This window comes from Drosophila tropicalis, unplaced genomic scaffold (assembly GCF_018151085.1).
Source record: "Drosophila tropicalis isolate 14030-0801.00 unplaced genomic scaffold, ASM1815108v1 contig_593, whole genome shotgun sequence".
NCBI classification, from domain to species: domain Eukaryota; kingdom Metazoa; phylum Arthropoda; class Insecta; order Diptera; family Drosophilidae; genus Drosophila; species Drosophila tropicalis.
Genome location: NW_027173070.1, coordinates 22,208,468 through 22,228,078, shown reverse-complemented (window position 1 = coordinate 22,228,078; position 19,611 = coordinate 22,208,468). Strand labels below are relative to the sequence as shown.

General features: G+C 36.4%; 3 protein-coding genes across 3 annotated transcripts; 1 reads left to right on the top strand and 2 right to left on the bottom strand.

Annotated features, from left to right (window-relative positions):
• Spn55B (Serpin 55B) lies at positions 1 to 2,050 on the bottom strand. The gene is made up of 3 exons (XM_068289856.1): positions 1,749 to 2,050; positions 782 to 1,671; positions 1 to 443 (listed from the first exon to the last, which is right to left on the bottom strand). Exons 2-3 carry the CDS (start codon positions 1,637 to 1,639, stop codon positions 177 to 179), a joined length of 1,125 nt encoding a protein of 374 aa, XP_068145957.1. The 5' UTR covers positions 1,640 to 1,671; positions 1,749 to 2,050; the 3' UTR covers positions 1 to 176.
• Positions 2,051 to 2,395: 345 nt separating this feature from the next.
• On the top strand, positions 2,396 to 10,688 carry stau (double-stranded RNA-binding protein Staufen). The gene is given in 8 exon segments (XM_068288691.1): positions 2,396 to 2,653; positions 3,257 to 3,464; positions 5,221 to 7,532; positions 7,597 to 7,791; positions 7,859 to 7,936; positions 7,939 to 7,987; positions 7,989 to 8,253; positions 8,317 to 10,688. Coding segments are annotated over 7 exon segments (3,240 nt in total). The 5' UTR covers positions 2,396 to 2,653; positions 3,257 to 3,306; the 3' UTR covers positions 8,500 to 10,688.
• Positions 10,689 to 19,061: 8,373 nt separating this feature from the next.
• Positions 19,062 to 19,262, bottom strand: LOC137575736 (uncharacterized). The gene has a single exon (XM_068288370.1). The coding sequence runs from the start codon at positions 19,260 to 19,262 to the stop codon at positions 19,062 to 19,064; it is 201 nt and encodes a 66-aa protein (XP_068144471.1).
• Positions 19,263 to 19,611: the final 349 nt, after the last annotated feature.

The following is a 19,611-nucleotide window of genomic DNA, read 5'->3' as shown; positions in this document are numbered from 1 at the left end:
TTTTATAGTTATATTCTTTTTTTTGTATTTCTGTATTTGTTTTCCATTCGGAGAAGAATCACAATAGTTTGTTTACATTTTTGTGCGTTTCGTTTATTTAAATTTAATAACAAAAAAATAAATACAAAGTGCATATGAAATGATGAGAAATTATCTTTTTTTAGTCGGTTAATCAACTAAGGAGCATTCACAAAAGCACCAGCAAAGAGAATATTCTTCTTATTCCAGATGACATACAAGAAGGGGCGGTCTGCTTGGAATTGAATAGGGAATGTCATCATGCGCGTCATCATGATCATGCCGGTGGCGGCAGCTGCCTCAGTGCCCTCCTCATTGACTTCAATTGTGGCCTTATGCAATACTTTGGATACAAAAATACCTTCGGGCGATTCCAGCAGATTATCGAATTCCGCGCCAGCATCGAACATTTTCTTAATGCCGAGCTAAAGAAAAAAATGAGAAAGCGAAAAGGAAATATGTCAAACAAATTACTGATGAGGTCATTTTCGATCGATAAGATAGGTTTGCACCCATAAAGGTGTGTCAAGTTAAATAATGCAACTAATATTGTATAATTTAGAAGTGAGACACGATCTTTGGCACGAACCGCAGGCTGCGGTGGCTTGGTTGACTGGGTCTTATCTGACAACTACGTATAAACTTAAAAATAAAAAACTGCCAGAGTGACGCTGATAAGCTACCATAAGTATTTCGTTCAGATAAGATGAAGTTCCAATAAATATTAATTGATCAGGTAAATTCTATTTCTGGTTGCACTCACCTGTTTTAATTTGTCGGCCAATTCCAGAGAGTAGTCTACCTTGAATTTAGGGAATTTAACATGCACCTCCTCAACGGCCAGTTTATCGGCCAAATCCACAAGATTCACCGTCTTTAGTTTCTCCGCCAAAGTTTTGAGGCCCTCACGTTCCTGGGGCAACAAAACGAACATGGATAAGTCGGAATCCTTGTACGGCATATCCAAGGCAGTGCATCCCAAATCGTTGAAGAAACCGTATCCAAACTTGGCCTTTTGATTCATGTATTGCACACGAACCGATTGCTCTTCAGCTACCCAGAAATCATCTTCTGCAGTGGCAGCTTCCTGGAATTTGTGCACCCAGCTGCCTTTAAAGTGCAGAGCATTGAGCAACACCAGACGGGTTAAGTCCGAGAAGCTATCCGCTGACACTAGCTCCGTAATCTTGCCCTGGGTTTTGGCATTTACCCAGCTATTAATGGCTCCGGCGGCGGCGTCATTTAATGCAAAATTGATAGATTCCGCTTCAGAATGATATTGCTCCTTGATGGCCTGGGAATAGCTCTCCTTCAATTTATGACCCTCCTGTATATAAATCTTATTGGCCACCTTCAAGAGACTGCTGTTCTTGTATTTCTCCAAAACAAACTGGAACGTCTGGGCCACTTCAGGTGGGAAGTTTGAGACGAAATGCAAACCATTGACTATCTCATCTGCCGTTTCGCCCTTGGCACCGACAAAGGCCAAAGCCAAACATGTCTGAATGGAGAAGGGCGAAAAGACCACATTCTCTTTGATTCCTCCAGAGCCTAACAGGTGGAACAACTCGTTGGTGAAGCGGGCACCGCCACGGGCAAATTCCAAATTAAAATCAAACATCTTTGAATATCGTTGGGTGGGTGTACTTTTTGCTGCGTAATCAATATATTTGTTTAAACTAATTTCCGTACGTATGGGCGTTTCTATGTATGGGACGACCTCCACTTACCGCTGTCTACACTGGAATGCCTTAAATTCCGTTTTGGGGCCACAACAAAAGCGAAAGCGGCGGCGTCAGAGCCAACTGCGCTGCCAGCAGCAATGTCGGTGATTCATCTTATCAGTTCGAGTGGCGTTGGAGGAGATGGGACACCTTTTGCCGGCTATAGTTGTTTTTTATCATGTTTGTTATTTGTTTAACGGAAGTTCTGGGCACTGCTGATATCATAGTCTAGATTTAGCATAGCTGCTCGGACCCTGCTAGTTGCATCCTTAATCACAGTTATTTCCCCAGATGATTGTATTTATTATTAATTCTAATAATATTCAAACGCATAGTGTGTCAAGATAGCGGCACAATCGTATTTGTTTCATTTTCGTTGTACAAATTAGAATTTAGTAATCTTTAAAGCAATTTAAAATGGCATCTAAAATATTAACCTTTTGTTTTTATTTTTAGACTAAATGGTATTTTCTTTTAGTAATAGTTGGTTTAAAAAAAAACATGTATATTTTTTAAAAAGAGACACAATATATGAATGGCGCCACAGAGCTACACGATATGTGTAGATAACCCTATCTACATGCTAGGGTGACCAAATTGAAATTGCTTACACTAACCACCCCGCTTCCCGCTTGTCCAGATGCCATTATTTTCCGAGTTTCATCCGCAGCCACAGTCAAATTTAGTTTTATCAATTTAATTTAAGTGTTAAAGTAGTTCTAAATAAATAAATAAAGTGTATTATTATTGTTGTTGTTTATGCCAAGTCGATGCCGTTAGTAGAGAGACCATTGAAGGGTAGAACATACTGATACAAAGCTAACAGCGAAAAGAAAGTTCTGCCGTTTCGACGTTTTCTCTGGTTGCAAATCGATTTGGGGGATTTGGATTGAAAGAGAAGAACCTTTAAGGTAAGCGGAATTCTAGTGACCATCAAGGAATATGTGGAATGTGTTTCCAGCATGTGTGTGTTTGTGTTTGTGTGCGTGATCCAGTCAGTTCAACGATCCTGAGATCCTGTCAAGAAATTGCTAAGCGAATCAGGTTTCGTAATGTGGATGATAAATTCCAAGAAATGCAGCTGCATTTTATCCAATTTCAACAACAACAACAAAGTCTCGAAAAAAAAACAACCACAAAACAAGAAAAGTGCAACATGGCATTGCAATGGCAAAGGGAGGAGTAGGGCAGGGCCAGAGGCGGGAAGAAGAAACCCTTCCAGTACTCCCTACCCCTAGCCTGTCACAATTTGATATAGGCGCGTCTATTGCCTATGGCTTGAGACTTTGTTGCTGTTACTGTCGACGTAGCGGTTGATGTTGTTGCTGTTGTTGTTGCCGTTGCATATGCATGTAAATGCATCGGTGGCTGCAGCAGTAGCAACATCAGCAGCGGCGACATCGACATCGACGTCCACACAATTGCAAAACAAAAAGACACCTTTATCCCCTTTTGTTATAGCCAATAAAAACATTTCTTTTGTCTTCTATTTTTTTTCTTCTGTGATGCTGCAGCTGCATTCGTTGCCCCAACAACAACAACAATAACACATACATTCATCAACATGCAACATCATGTCCATGCCAACGCCGTGAGACGAGCTACACATCACCATGGTCATCATCAGAATCTTGGACATGCACATCATATGGCCATGCATCCAGGATTGGAGCAACAGCCACCGCCGCCCCAGCCACAACAGCCACAGGCGGCACATGCACGGTAAAAACGAGAAACTTACCTAGGATTTGATTTAGTCTCCTAGTCTAGCTAGAGCGACGATAGACGAGGGACGATTTTACTTTTCTCATGTTGTGTCGTGTCTCCCTCTCCTTGGTTTATGCGTTTTTCTTCATTGCCTTCTTTGCGTTGCGGCAATTATGTTAATTCCTGTCAGTGGCAATCGGTGTGAGACTCATCATCCCATTTTCTCAACTCATAAATTATAATTTCCAGTGGGTCTTTGTTCTTTCTGCGCTCAGCATGACTTCCGCTTGATAACGGGTTTTTTTTCGATTCTGCTGCCGCTGCCAAGAGCTGGGCGCAATTATCCTTGACGTTCATAAGGATACCGATCGCTGCTTTGCCCTTCTTTTTTTCAACGCTCTCTCCCTCTCCCTCTGCCTCTCATTCTCTCTCTCTCAGTTTGTCGATCATATGTTTACGACTTGTATCCTGGCTGGCTGGCAGTTGCGTTTTGCCTGGCCATCGAAACGCTAGGCCGTGCGCGCGCGATTTCATTCCATGTCCTTTGATTCCTTCATCTCGTTAGCGAATATTTGCGCAAATTATTTTCTCTTCTCCATGAGAAAAATGAAAGGCAAGTGACAGGTGATGGTTAATCAGCAAATATTTAAAGTGTTATGTGATAAATGGCTAGACATATGAAAGGCGATTCAAATTAGAATTGTTGAATAAACATAAATCAATTGAAAATTGATATGTTTAGTGTGTGATCGATATTAACAAGCTTTGTTAATTGATAATTGACTAAGTGTTCTCTTTTCTGAGACATAATTTTGCTACTATTCGAAAGAAAAAGTTTATAAATTAATAGTAAAGACATGACACGCTTATAAATTAAAAGACAAGAAATCAATTGTTTAATTAATCAAAGAATATCAGAAAAAAGAACTGACCAAAGTGGTTTCTACTAAAATTTTAATTATTTTAAATCAAAAACGAATAATATCTTGCCTTCTTCTGTGAGAAATGCTAACTAAACGGACATCTCAACTGGACTCTAAAGGACAATAAATTTTCTGGAATTTCGATTTAGCTTTCCGAACAAATTTTGTTGTCCATAGGCGGATAGCTCTCTTCAGCTAATGAAAAATGATCGGCATTTGATATAAAGGAAAACGCAACTTGAAATTGTATTTAACTTTTGCATAACACAAATTTTTGTCGAAATTTTCGAGTCAAATTGTAACCGATGTCTATCATTTATAATTGGCCATATCTAAAGTGATCATTTTGAGCTGATTGTGCTCAGTTGCGAAATGCATATGTTTATTGGTCAATAAATTCTGTTCCTTAAGTTGGGCCCAGCACCAAAAGCAAACCCTTTTTGCTATGAATGTATGTACCCCCATACCCTCGATCTTCTCTATGGTGGAAGAAGGTGCGCATCTCAATTGAAACTGACAGTTGGCGAAAAATGACACGATGCGTAAGAGAATGCGGCTTTTGTGCTTTGTTAGGGATTTTCATCCATTGTTCAAGCTCAACCGCTGTTGTCCAGCAACAACAATAACAATGGACGATCAGGCAAAAGATGGAGTGGGGTAAAGGGTACGGCAATAGACAGAAAGAAGGACGACAGACAGACGGAGACAGGCAGATATGATGGGTAGCAGCAGAATTTTTCTTCTGTCTTCAAATAATCTTCTTTTGACCACAAAGCCCACTTCTTCTCTAGTTAACATTTAATGAATTTAATGTTTCTTTTTTTTTGATTCTGTTTTTTGGTTTTTAGTTTGAGTCATCATCATCAGCAGCAGCACCAACAGCCTGGACCAGGAGGAACTGCTGTATATCATCATAATAACGCCGGCAACATTAATGGGAGCAGCAATAATAATAATAACAACAACAATTCTAATAATAATCAAATGCAAAAGATTCGCCAACAGCATCAGCATCTTAATAACAACAACAACAACATCAGCAACAACAATAACAACAACAGCAGTAACGGCCATTCGGGGAAATGTCATAATCATCCGCCTCCACCATTGCCGCAGGCCTACAATCAACTTTCATACAATCAATTGCCACCACCGCCACCGCCAGGAACACATCCTCAGCATCCTCACATGGCCGCTGCTCATTTAAGTAGCTATGCCCCACATCCGCCTCCGCCAACTCATTACTATATGAGCCAGGCGAAACCTTCCAAGTACAACAATAACAACAACAGTAACAATAATGCCCACTACAGTGCCAATACCAACAACAACAACAACAGCAGCAACAACTCTACAAATTATGCCCCTAAAACAATATTACAGAATACATATCGGCAGTCGAAGCTCAATGGCCAACAACTACCAGCACATTCAGTACAGGAGGCAAATAGCAACAACATTATCATTGCCACAGAAGCGGTGGTAGCTGCCGCCGCTGGTGCTTCTGAGGAAACAATTGACCACTGCCCAGTTGGAGCGCCGCCGTCAGAGCTGCCAGTTGAGATTCCAACTGATGGTGATAAATGCAGCAGTAGCAGCAGCCTTAGCACTGATATACAACCTCAGATTGATTCCACACTGCCTAACGAGGATCATGGCGTCTCTGCTTCGGGTCGCAATGGCAAGGATAAGACGCCCATGTGCTTGGTCAATGAACTGGCCAGATATAATAAGATCACACATCAATATCGCTTGACCGGAGAACGTGGGCCAGCCCATTGCAAAACATTTACCGTCACCCTTAAGCTGGGCGATGAGGAGTATTCGGCCGATGGCTTTAAGATCAAGAAAGCTCAACATTTGGCCGCTTCCAAGGCCATCGAGGAGACCAAATATAAACATCCGCCGCCAAAGATTCGACGCAGCGAAAGTGAGGGCAGCTCATCGAGAACTCATATCACGCCAACGGTTGAGCTAAATGCTCTGGCCATGAAATTGGGTCAACGTACGTACTACTTGCTGGATCCCACGCAAATACCACCTGCTGATGCGGCCATGCAAATGCCATTGCCTCCGGAATATGGTGGTGTTTCATTATTGCCCACCCCAGCTGCAGCAGCAGCGGCGGCGGCGGGATTAACTCAACAGCAGCAGCAACAGCCCCAACAACAGCCAATCTCAATAGCTCCTCCGCCTCCTGCCTTTATTAGACGACAATTTGTTCAGTTGGGCGGGCCACCAATGCATCCGCATGGCATTTATGGAGGCCATCAACGGACTGGCCAATATCCAGCGAAATATCATGCATCACGCTATGCCTTACCACCGCCTCCGCCCCATTTGATGCACGGTGCATACGGAGCTCATCACACTTCCATGCCAGTCACCCCCAGTAAGATCACATTGTTTGTGGGTAAACAGAAATTTGTGGGCACTGGACGGACCTTGCAGCAGGCGAAGCATGATGCAGCAGCCAGAGCTTTGCAGGTGCTCAAGACTCAGGCGTCGGTAACTGCGACAAGTGCATCCGATGAAGCTCTGGAGGATTCCATGGATGAGGGTGATAAGAAATCGCCCATTTCGCAGGTACATGAAATTGGCATCAAACGCAGCATGACAGTTCACTTTAAAGTGCTTCGTGAGGAGGGTCCTGCCCATATGAAGAACTTCATCACAGCCTGCATAGTGGGTTCGATTGTAACCGAGGGTGAGGGCAATGGCAAGAAGATTTCGAAAAAGCGTTCGGCCGAGAAGATGCTTATTGAGCTACACAAACTGCCACCCTTGACGCCCACAAAGCAGACGCCCATGAAACGTATAAAGGTGAAAACGCCTGGCAAGAATTCGTCTTCCTCTGGGACAGCGACGACCGACCCGACGGCCACTCCATTGCCGGGTAAATTGGAACGTCGTAAACGCCTGAGTGCGCCCAACAAGGAGAAGTTATTGGAGCAACTGGATGATGCCGAGAATCCCATAACCAAACTCATACAACTCCAGCAGAATCGCAAAGACAAGGAACCCATTTTTGAGCTGATAGCTAAGAATGGTAATGATACATCAAGGCGAAGGGAATTTGTGATGGAAGTCTCTGCCAATGGCAGCACGGCTCGAGGAACTGGCAATAGCAAAAAATTGGCCAAACGAAATGCAGCTCAGGGTAAGAATAGCAAGGGACATTTAAAGTTGAACATAATCCCAAAACACGATTTTTTCACATTTAGCCCTTTTGGAATTACTAGAAGCAGCAGAGCCGTCGGTTAATGTCAAATCCCAAAATGCAAAAGAAACAGCAACAACGGCAACAGGAGCAACAAAGGATCTGGTAACAACAGTTGCTGCAGGAGTGGAAGTTCCTATGGTATCAACACCTGCAGGTCCAGTGCCCGGTATTCTCATACTAAGGCAAAATAAGAAGCGTAAGTTTACAAAAAAAAAAAAAAAAAAAAAAACAAAATGTTAGTTTTGAAATCTATTCCTGAGCAGCATCGAAAAAGAAAGCCAGCATGGAGGCCAAAGAAGATGCAAGCAAAGGAAAAGAATCTACGACAAAAACGGCACCAGCAGCAACAACAATAACAGCAGCAGCAACAGTAACAGCACCAACAGCAGCAGTCACAACAGCAACAGAAGCAGCAGGAACAACCGAAACGTCAAACAGCGAAAGTCTATTAAATACATCCACGGGTAGCAATACGAGTGGTGTCAGTAGCAACAGCAGTAACACTGGTGCAACAACCAATAGCAGTAATACTGGTACAACAAACAACACCACAAGCACAAGCAATACAACGAGCAACAGCAACAACAGCAGCAGCAGCATTGCTGGTGTACACATGAAAGAGCAACTTTTGTATCTAAGTAAATTACTTGACTTCGAGGTGAGTGTTTTTTATGGCTATAAAGTTTGAAGTGAGTAAAACATCTCCATTACGCTCCAACAGGTCAACTTCTCGGACTATCCCAAGGGCAATCATAATGAGTTTCTCACTATAGTCACCCTATCGACAAATCCACCACAAATCTGTCATGGGGTGGGCAAAAGTTCCGAGGAATCTCAGAATGATGCGGCGCGCAGTGCATTGAAAATACTCAGTGAGCTGGGCCTCAATAATGCAAAGAAATAAATCGAAAATCGGTTGATAAATATATGTATACACACATCCACGAAAACACACTCATATATACATACATACATCAAACATGCCTATATATAGAGAGGATACAAAACGAGAAACTGCAATTTAGTCTTGCACATATGCAAAGAAAGAAAAACAGAAAAGAAAACCCGTCCACAAATCAAACGAAAACAAAAAACAAGGAAATCCAAAAAGAACGCTGTGTGCAAATCGAAAGTGAAGTAAACGTAAAATGTAAAAAAAAAAAAAAAAGCGAAAGAAAAAACAATACTTTTTGAAATAGCAAATTATTAGTTAATATTCTATTTATTTATTTATGTGCAAAACTCTGCTGTTATTATTTTATTTATTTTGTTGTTGAGAATTGAACGAAGCGAATCGAATTGAATATATGAACAGAAACAATAACTAAAAACCTAAAAATCATGTGTATAGCCTTAAAAAGAAACAAAAACAAAACATAAACAAAAATGAAGAATTGTTAACATTAGATTTGAATGGAAACGGCAACCAATTCCATTAGTTAATCACTTGAATTGAATTGATGAACACGGCATATCGGCATATATAGTTCAGCCAAAATCATAGTATTTGAAAAATAAATACAAAATCTAACTCGGATCACGATTTTCGATTTATTTTTCAAAAGAAAATTAGAGAGAGAGACACACTAGAGAAAGGGCATCAAATTATGAGAATAACTAGAACAAACTGAAAACCGTTGGCTCGCTGTGGTCACAAACAATATGTATATATATATATATATATACAAAATTACTCACACATATATATATATACATATATTTGTATGTTTTTGCTTGATGAAACTCGTCGAATAATGAATATAATATAAACAAAAATTAAATAGATAAACAAAAACTATGTATACTAACTAAAACTTAAGTTTAATGCAGTTATGATTGTACAGCAAGTTAAATAAATTGCAGCTAATTCATTGACTGCAATTTATTGGCCCAAGTTGAACGGTTTATGGCAGCCCCGAATGCCAGCTGCTATAAATTGTCCCTTCTAATATAGAGAACGCTGGGCTTCAACTGCTTGCTTTTCCTATAAAATACAATTTACATAATCGTCATATATAATTATATATTTACATAAATGTTTAAACAAAATTCAACAACAGCAACAAGATGATGAAATCCCATTTTGTATATGTTTTCTCTTTCGTTTAAATAAATGCCACACATTATATATATTTCGTTGTGCTTTATGTAGGATGAAAGTAAAAGTCTTTATTGAACTGAATGTATTTATTGTAATTGTATTGTTCCAAATTTCGATTATTGATACTTACCTAATTATGTTTGTCCTTCTTGTAAACCATTTTTTTTAAATATAGAGTTCTTTTTTAACCTTCTAAGTTGCATTATGTAAAATGTATTTTGTCTTAAGCAACAATGTGCATAAAAAATTGTCATATGGATTGCTCTTGAGAGATCCTAACTAACATAAACCTAAGCCTAAGTGAATTGTAACCAATTTGAAAGTTAAACAAAATATCACACCCAGTATTAAAAAATAAAAAATAATAATAACAACAAAAAACAATTATAAGAGCATTATGCACATTGTTTGCCCCCTCCACACACACACACACACACGCACACGCATCATTGAGTAGTAAAAGATCATTCATTTTGTTAGAAGATTTTGCAATATTTGGCAAACGCGTGAAATTAATTGCAAAATCTTCTCAAAATTTATAAGCATAATATATACATACATTTATAAATGAACGAGCATAATATTATTATAATTAAGAATGATTTAAATGAGGAAACAACTAAGAACTTCAACTAAATCGAAATCTGTTCATTATATATTATTATTAACACCAAAAAAAGGCATAAGAAGTTTTTCATTTGCGCTAAAGACTAGCGCACTCACCCACAACAGTAAAAAAAACTCATTTATTAGCTTTAAGTCATCGTAAGCATGCCCCCCCCCACCCACCACTCTCCTCTCCTTCAATCCATATCTTCCCACATTAAGAAAACACAAAACAAACCAAACAACAAATGAACTTAAAAAAAGTGTTAGTCTTCAGGTCTTGTCTATCTTTAGCAAGCAATAATAAAACAAACAAACAAACAACAACAACAACTATGTAAAATGTCATATTTGAATAAACATTGAAATAAAGTTGAAATCTACAATTTCGTTTCTATTATTATTATTTATGTAATTGTAGCAGAAAACAGAAATACCATAAAAGAAAGACTCTTCGGTCATAAACAACTAATCTATTATACAGAAAATTCCCAAAAACATAAACAAAATTATGATTCTGTTATATAAAAATATCAAAGATATTAAATATATTGATACCCTTACAAAATTAAAGTATAATAGGACAAAGAATGTAGAAATTTGCACTTTTTTAATAGAGAACTTCTAGAACATTTATTAAGACCCGATAAAGTCTTATAAATTTGATGTCCGTTTATAACCCTTTGATAATTCTTAAGATATATGTTATTAAATGGATTACCATTTGATATAAGGGTATAGAAACTTCGTTACGACCGAGATATTGTATGTAAGTCCGTCCCTTTTGGGTTTTTTTCCCCCTCGAAATGCAAAACGCATGTAAAAACGCTTGTTAATTTGCAAAACGAAAAAGTATAAAATATTTCGCAATCTGAAATCAAAACTGTAAACGGTTTTAAAGACCTAATAAGCTTATAATGGTGCCGACAGCTACAGGGTGACTAATGCGATATGATTTTTGTCGTTTTTTTTTTTTTTTTTTTTTTTTGTTCGTTTATTCAAAATTTATGCAAAATATTATGCTGTTGATGCTGCGGGCTTGTCTCTCTGGTAAACGTTTATAAACTACATACTTAAGCGATGGTTTTTTATAACCGTTACTCATCGAGTTTAACTGAAATATATATCTGTATATTATAAAGTGTCTAGTTAAAGGAAGGTTTCTTGTTAGAGACCTTCTTCCTTTCTATGTGGGGTGAGGTATTTTGGTAAGAATATAGACATTAGTCATCTATATTCCTGTGACAAAATTAACACAATCAGATTTTACCACAAATTATCTTAAATCTGTTACATAAGTATATTAAGTCTGTAAAACAATCTCATTTCACATAATTAATGTGTTTTTATAATTTACTTAATCAAGTCTGTAATGTGGTATATAAAAATGTAGCAGTTCCTTTTCTCGGTTCTTTATAAATTCTGAATTCGGTTTCCCTTTGATTAGTTGATAATGGCTACATTATTACTTACTAATCCTAAGATTGTGGTTGATCCTAGCGATATCCTTAACTATTTTGTTGTAAAATGCATAATTCCTTTCCCTTACTTAATAAATTATAGTACATTATTTACGAAATATGTATTCAGTTCTCATAGGCGGAAAAAATCCATTCTTATGAGTCTGAAAAATATTGAACTTGGTTATGGATACTTATTTTAATTATGAAAGTCTTAACTGTCCTCTATTTAGTTAAAATAGAAAACCGATTTTAGTCCGTCGGATGTTTTTTATATTAGAATTCTACACACAGTTGTAGTTTTGTCTGACAATATATATATATTTTTTTATATTTTATTTGCAATTTATTTGTCTTAAACTACGGAATAAGCAAATTGACTAAATAAAGGTAATAATAGCCGGATGGTTTAATATATTTACATATTTACATATTAATAACTATCTATTTGTTTCTCTATATGGCAGGTCCAGGACATGAGTTCTTTTTAGACGTCTTGTGGTGACAGAGTTATCTAATAGACTTAATGCTAAAGCGTTTCCATGGTCATGTAGTCTATTGATATATCTACTTGTATGAGATTTTAACTCGTCTATGACGATGGGTATTTGGAGATCTTTATGGATATTTCCGTTGGTCATATATCGACAAGCGCCTGTTATTCATCTGAGAGTCTTGTACTATTTGTACTATATATGTATGTATGTATATGATTCCAAAATCAAGATAGTTTCTGAACCAAAAGTAGAAATAATAAACTTCTAATAAGATTTCTTTTGTGTTGTAAGTTTCCTAGGTGTGACTAAGATAAATTATTTATAGCCTTCATTCCATAAAAGTTCGAAGCAAATTCTTTCAGCAATTTCCACAGGTTTTTTTCAACTATTTCTCTAAGGCTAAAAGTAAGAGAATGACAATGTAGAAAGTATATATTCTTCTGAAAATTTTCTGATTTTCGAATCTAATCAATTTCAAGTCTTATCATTTCACTTTTAATTGCTTACTTTTTATCTATTATTTAGCTTGCAAAGGTTGAAATGGTATAATTCATCTAATTTAGAGGGGTGAGGAAGGGTCGACTGACGATAGGGATGCTTGATTACTGGTATGTGTGTGTGTGTGTGTGTTTGTTTTGGCCCTTTTCCCATAATGTTGATGGGTCTTGATTGCATTGGTGGTGAATAAGTCAAGGTGCGCCTGCAGCAGCAGCAGCAGCCGCAGCATCAGCAATCAACACTTTCTCCTTTGGCATTTGGCTAGTTTCGATTAAAAACAAAGGCAAAAACAAAAACCGAAATGCATAATAAATACATAAAATGAAATTAATGCTACGGTTGCACATCATCATCATCATAATTATCATTATATACACCGGCTGCCGCTTGTTAGGAGGTTGCTTAGGTGTGTAAGGCAGTCAAAAAACCACCCGGCTAAATCAAAGAGTTTTTGGTTTCGAAGCGGCATTTGCATATGCATTTCTTTGGGCCCTCAGATCCAGACCCCATAACCATGCCCACAGACCCACAGACCTACAGCCTCACAGAGCCAACCAAACCCGGCGCAATTTGCTGTATCTTGATTAATTTATGGCACTGATAATAATCCCCGACACCGGCACCGGCAACATTGGCCTCAGCAGCAGCAGCTCCGTGTGATGATTATGAAATTTCGGTTTGTAGTTTTGGCAAAAGAAATCAATAATAAATACCCATGTGTGGGAAAGGGACACGGAATCCGATCCAAGATGAAATGAAAATTAACATGTGTTTGTCATTTCATTTCAGGTTCATGATCATGATGTAATAGGCATTTGGTTATTTGGGATGCAGCGGAAATGTTTAAAGATAGTTACGAATGCTTGTTTCTTTTTTTTCTTCCCCCCTCTTTCTCTCTCTCTCTGTCACTCTGGCAATTAAACGAATTAATATGTGAGTAATTTTTATCGGTGGATTTTGTTCGTGTTGGATGAATTTTGATGGAATCATGACCATCATCGCAGCATAGCACAGACCAACCCAGCACAGCCCAGCCTCTCTGAATTATATAAGATTTATTTAAATCAAACAAAACGAAAGAAATTATTATGCCAAATTGGAATTTGAGTCGGGGTGTTAGTAAAATGAAAGTGAAACTTTATTTTTTTTCCTATGCTTGATTATACCATTTCCATGGGTGTCTCTCTCTCTCTCTTTCTATCTCTCTGAGTTTTTGGCTTGAAAATTTTTAATTTTGATTTATCTCTATTTTAGTTTTATATGCTTTTTCTCTGTTGTCTCGAATGATTTTTGAGTAATTTGCTGTTTGACATGCATTTAGAAGCATACGCCCATCAGTCTTCGGTGTCGGTTGGCTTTTTGGACTAGGCACATCACAGCATCAGATCAGCAGACTGGACATCTCAGCGCCATCATCATCGGCATCATCGGCATCTTCATTATGATCGTAATTATCATCGAGCCATGACGATGATCGTCAGAGTCTGTGGGAATATTTCGCTGGCTAATTTGTATGTTAAGCTTTGGCTATTTAAGTTCAAAACAAATGAATGACTGAATGCCAAGTTAATGATTATTAAATTGTGATTTGAAAATTTGGTGAAAACCTGCATGTGGTTGAATTAAGCCAGCAACAACAAAAATTTCTATTTTATACAAGTATAAAAGTTAATATGATTAGATTTGCATATAATTCGCCCCTCCGGCCATTCGGCACGTGAGCATCAAAATAGTTTTCCTGTATGTAACATCGATTTCCTCTCCATGAACATATAAAACATAGAATTATATCACGTTCTTGGCCAACTGAATGCAAATTCTTCTAATTTAATAATACACAAACTATATAACTTTTTTGTTTTTTGTTTTTTACTTGATGTTGCTTGTATTTTTCTTTTGACATGCACGAAAACCCACAATTAATGATTTTTTTTTTTTTCGCAAATGATGAGCTCAAAGGCCAATAATTTTTTTCTTTTATATTTTGTGTTTTCTATTGACACGTGCAGGAAGCAAAAACTTGGTTTACCTATTAGCCCCTCAGGTAAAATAATATACAAAAAAAGAAGAAAAAAAAAATTGAGCAAAATAAAAACTGCTTAGTAAGAGAATTGGATTACTTAATTTATTGAAAAGAAAACACTTGAGGAAATAATAAAAAAAAAAAACACTTTGGTACGAAAATAGACAAATTATAGGGTTCATTTATTATGCCAACTAATTGAAATTGAAATTGAATTTTTTAAGAATTTGTCTATTGAAGTTCACCTATCATGGCAATATGCAACAATTGAGCAATGTATCATTACACTAGACAACAAAATTGACATCGAAAGAATCATATTGGGAATCATAAATCATATTATCAAAGAAAGTGCCTTTATATTTGTTTGCTATTAACAAATTTTATAATATAAAGTTTAATTTTGGGAAGTTCTTTTGTTTATATTTTTGAGCACTTAAAAATTGAGTTGCGCAATCAAAAATTGTTATTTCTTTTGTTGGCTTTTAAAAGAATTAAAAGTTTTGCCCTATAATTAATCTGAACTCAAGTGTTTCTTCGCATTACTGGCACGAGCCAAGAAGGAAGTCTTCCAAAGTAAATCTGTGGACGTGGTCGATTAAGCTGTAAGAATAATTTAATTTTTTATATGAATTTATGTTTAAAGTAAACTCTAACTTTGGATTCTCCAAATTCCTTTTTATACACAGTGCATACCATTCTAAAATCGTTGGTTTCTTCAATAAATTTCCCTGAAGAAGTTAAATTTTCCAAATATTTTTGTATTTTATTTCGTGAGAAAATTCTAACTAAAACTATTTTAAAATTAAGATGAGGCTTAATGAAATATGATAGTTTTTGGTATAGGGATTCAAATCAACAAATTATCAATCTTGATCTGAATTAGGCAATAAAAAAGCTCTAATTCTAATAAGGCCCTCTAATTAAGGGCGTGAAGTATTACCTTCCAGACCGTCATGTCCATATCAACACGTCTTCTCTTCTTCTGATCAAGAATATATATAGTTTGCGTTGTCGGAAAGGTTCATATTCTCTGTTAGAAACATCTGCCTAATTTTATAAAGTCCTTTACAAGAGTATAAGAAGAAGCTATCCGGCATGCTGAACCAATTAAAAATTCAATAGTGTGTATAAGTTAACAAACAAACTAGCGAACTGCCCCCGCACTAAGTCTTAGAGGAATCTGTGCAGATGCAACCTCGATCTGACGAATTCCATATACACATAAATACGCTGACACAGCATCTGACCAAGAGCCCACAGCATGACCATATGCCTTGCATATTTACTTCTTATGTATTTAGCTTTAGTTTCATATTCCCATTTATGTACTTAGGTTTAGTTCTCTTTTATTTCCTTCAACATGTTCAGTTTTGTATAACCATTTTAACAATAAAGACTCCGGCATAAGCTCTAATATATTGCTGATCCATAAGGACGGTGATACAGATACTTTATCGTATCTCATCCTAATCAACCTAAATCAACTCATAAGTTGGATCCCACCAACGGCAACCCCACATAGGAACCAGTGCACGGACCCAACATCTTAATTTATGCAAATAACAGAATGGTAACATAAAGGACCTAAAGTTAGATATATTAGAAGGTTTAAGATCTGCTTGCAGCTATGTAGTTATGATAGGTTAAGTTCATACTTTGAGCATCTTAGTAGAGGTCTCTATTGCTCTCCATGCCTGATTGCAGGATACGTATCCTATTCCCAACGCTTATTTTTCATTTAATTAGATCCGAGTTCCACTCCTTCCGAGGGTAATCTTAGCTGTTGCTCAACGTCTGCCTTTGCAGTTCTTTAACAATATTTCGGTTTTATTAAGTTGATGGGTATCAACAATCATTTTAAATGAATATTTCATTGAAATATTTTTGCATAAACATCTTCTATTCTAGTTGGGAAATCGTTGCATGTCGCTTAGTGTAATGATTATTCATAGAAATCAATAAACTTTCGTCAATTGCTTGCATAATACTTATTTTCGTATACTAATATAAATGTAAATGTATTTTTTCTTTATTATTAAATATATATGTATATAAACATTTCATTTATATTGTGCATAATTGCGAGGGCGAAATTGACGGGATGGATTTTTGATTTGCATAAAATCGATTGGTGAATGCCTTTAAATATGATTAGTCAAATTGATCGATGCGCAGCGCCAGGCAAATTGTGTTTTATGGCCAGCATGTGTTTGCCTGGTTTACGATTCGATAGTTTTTTTTTCGTTTTTTTTTTTGTATTTCAGCGGATTTGTCAAAAAATAACAAATTTGCCAATGAAAGAAAACATATATGATATGTCATGTTTAGCAGATAAGAAACAACAAAAGGCTTAGCCAAGAAGACGCAACGCACAAACAATGAAAAGAATTAATAAAAATTAAACAAAAAGCTTTCAATTTAGCATGCATAATGGCTAATAGCAATAATATTTATAATAATGGGGGTAACGATAGGATAATCTATTATATTATTTGGGAGAATCAACAGAACTCAGTTGAATAAAAATTAAGTTTAAGATTTTAAGCTAAAAACTAATATCTCAATATGAGAATATGGATTTCGGTAAATTTTAAGTTTATTCACATTCGAATTTCTTTATTAAGAATCGTTGTAAAATGAGGTGACAAAATGCTTTAAAAAAATGAAAGTTTTGAATGCACAGTAAATAAGAAATAAAATTAAACCTAATGATTAGATTTTGTTGATTGATCTAAATCTTTAAAAAATTACATACTATGGTTAACAAAATTTTTTATTGTCTTTGCCTCTATTGAGTTCGTTGATTCTAAAAATCTCTCATACTATAACAGATTAAATTTTTAGGGAAAAAAGGAAATTTTTATATTGATCTAGAAGATTATATTTTCTCTTAATAATTAAAAGGAGAAATTCGGAATTGGGTCTTCGATTGTTATATGACATTATGTCAAACTATACAGATGACTACACTGACTATAACTGACTAAAGTGAAAATGAAATAAAAAGTGAATAAACAAATAACTAAAAATAAAATAAATGTGTAATTTAGATCTACTCTCTCTCTTTCTTGCATATAGTACAATATACTATTACAAAATCTTTGGGCGCGTCGGTTAAATGGTTAAGGCGAAGCCCTTTACACTAATTCAGATGGCGCCCAAGGGTATGCACATAAAAAAGGTGGAATCTGCAGTTGCAACCTTTGCCGTTTTTTTCGCTTCGTGTAGGTTGAATTCCCAACTACTTTTAGCGTTGAGGATGGCCATTACAACTGTGGATTCTTTAGCGAAGTCTGCTGATGATAGAACTTGGTGGATCTTGAAATAGCTAAACACACAACCAGCTAACCTTTTGAGCTGCCTATGATTTTAAATTTTATAAATTATTAAGATTTATTTATTAACTTCAATAAGGTCGCAATCTAGACAAATAAGTTCTGCAAAAAGGTGTAATGTGACAAAGTGGTCTAAAAAGTAATTTCAATAATAACAACTACTGCACTTTTTGAGGGATTTAAGTATATCTCCTTATCAATATTTCTACCTCCCTGAGATATTTTAAACTTTATTTGAGTTTTTGTAGTTATCTTTTTGAAGAATTGATGGATGCTTTCAATTGTAACCGTGAATTTTATGTCACAATAATTCTAGTGGAGTAAAAATATATATATAATGTATGAAGTCATTAACCTCTTAACACTGCGATTATGCTCCAAATTAAGTTTCAAATTATTTACGAATGTGAAAATAGATCAACCATAAATTTCTGACCAACTGACTTTTGATTTGATCTATTTCAGTCATTTGTCATTTGTATCACTTTAAACAAATTCAAACTCGTTTAAGGAAGAAGTTTTTCATGACTCATGAAAATGAGTGATAAAATGGATAACAATTAGCAATAGGTAGAAAATATACATATGTATTATATATATTTACATATGTAAATACTTCGACAATGATCGAGTTTGCCAAATCTTGCTCGTTAAAATATTAATTATTCAGTCTTTTTGTTTCTTATTACCACCATATCTAGATGCATTCTTAGAGAAAGAGAGCAGAGCAGATAAAAAGTCGATTAAATCTTTAAGGAGTTGCCATTAGGAAGTTTAAACGAGATTAGCACTTTTTTTTATGCATTTCGCACAAGTTTTCCATTTAGGAATTTTATTGCCGTAGAAGACGAAATGCCACATAAAAACTTAGTTTTAATTCAAGTATGTATAAGTGTTCAGGTGTGTGTATGTGTGTGTGTGTGTTGGTGTCTATTTTTTCTCTCTAATCTGTATATTCAAATTGCCGTTTACTGCTAGCCTTAGCTACCTCTTCAATGTAGCCATCTGGTATCCAATTACCAAAAACGGCATTACCCATAGATATGTAGGCCTTGAAGAGGGCGGGGTAATCAATGCTGGGTCTGTCTGCCAAGTCATCATCATCCAGGGGCTGGGCTTGACTGCGCGACGGGAGCAATAGCATTAACGAAATTGCACATGCAATTAAAGTCCTGGACAACATTTTGTTTTGTTTCCTTTTCTTTCTAGACAACTTGCAGCGACAACTTGCAACAACTGATGATGCAATTGTTGAGTGCCCTGCACTTTTTTATACAATTTAGTGGAAAGTTGTTGACCCAATTTAAATGTTGCCACAGTTGTTGCTGCTCCGGCTGCTGCTGCTGCTCTCCGTCATGGCAAATATTTATGTTTTGGCCACTTGTTCGACATGCTATGCAAAAGAAGATGAAGCGGATCAGGGGCAAAGATGTTTTTTTTAAGACAATTTAAATGCTTGTTTGCTGCTAGAAAACAAAGCATTTGCATATATG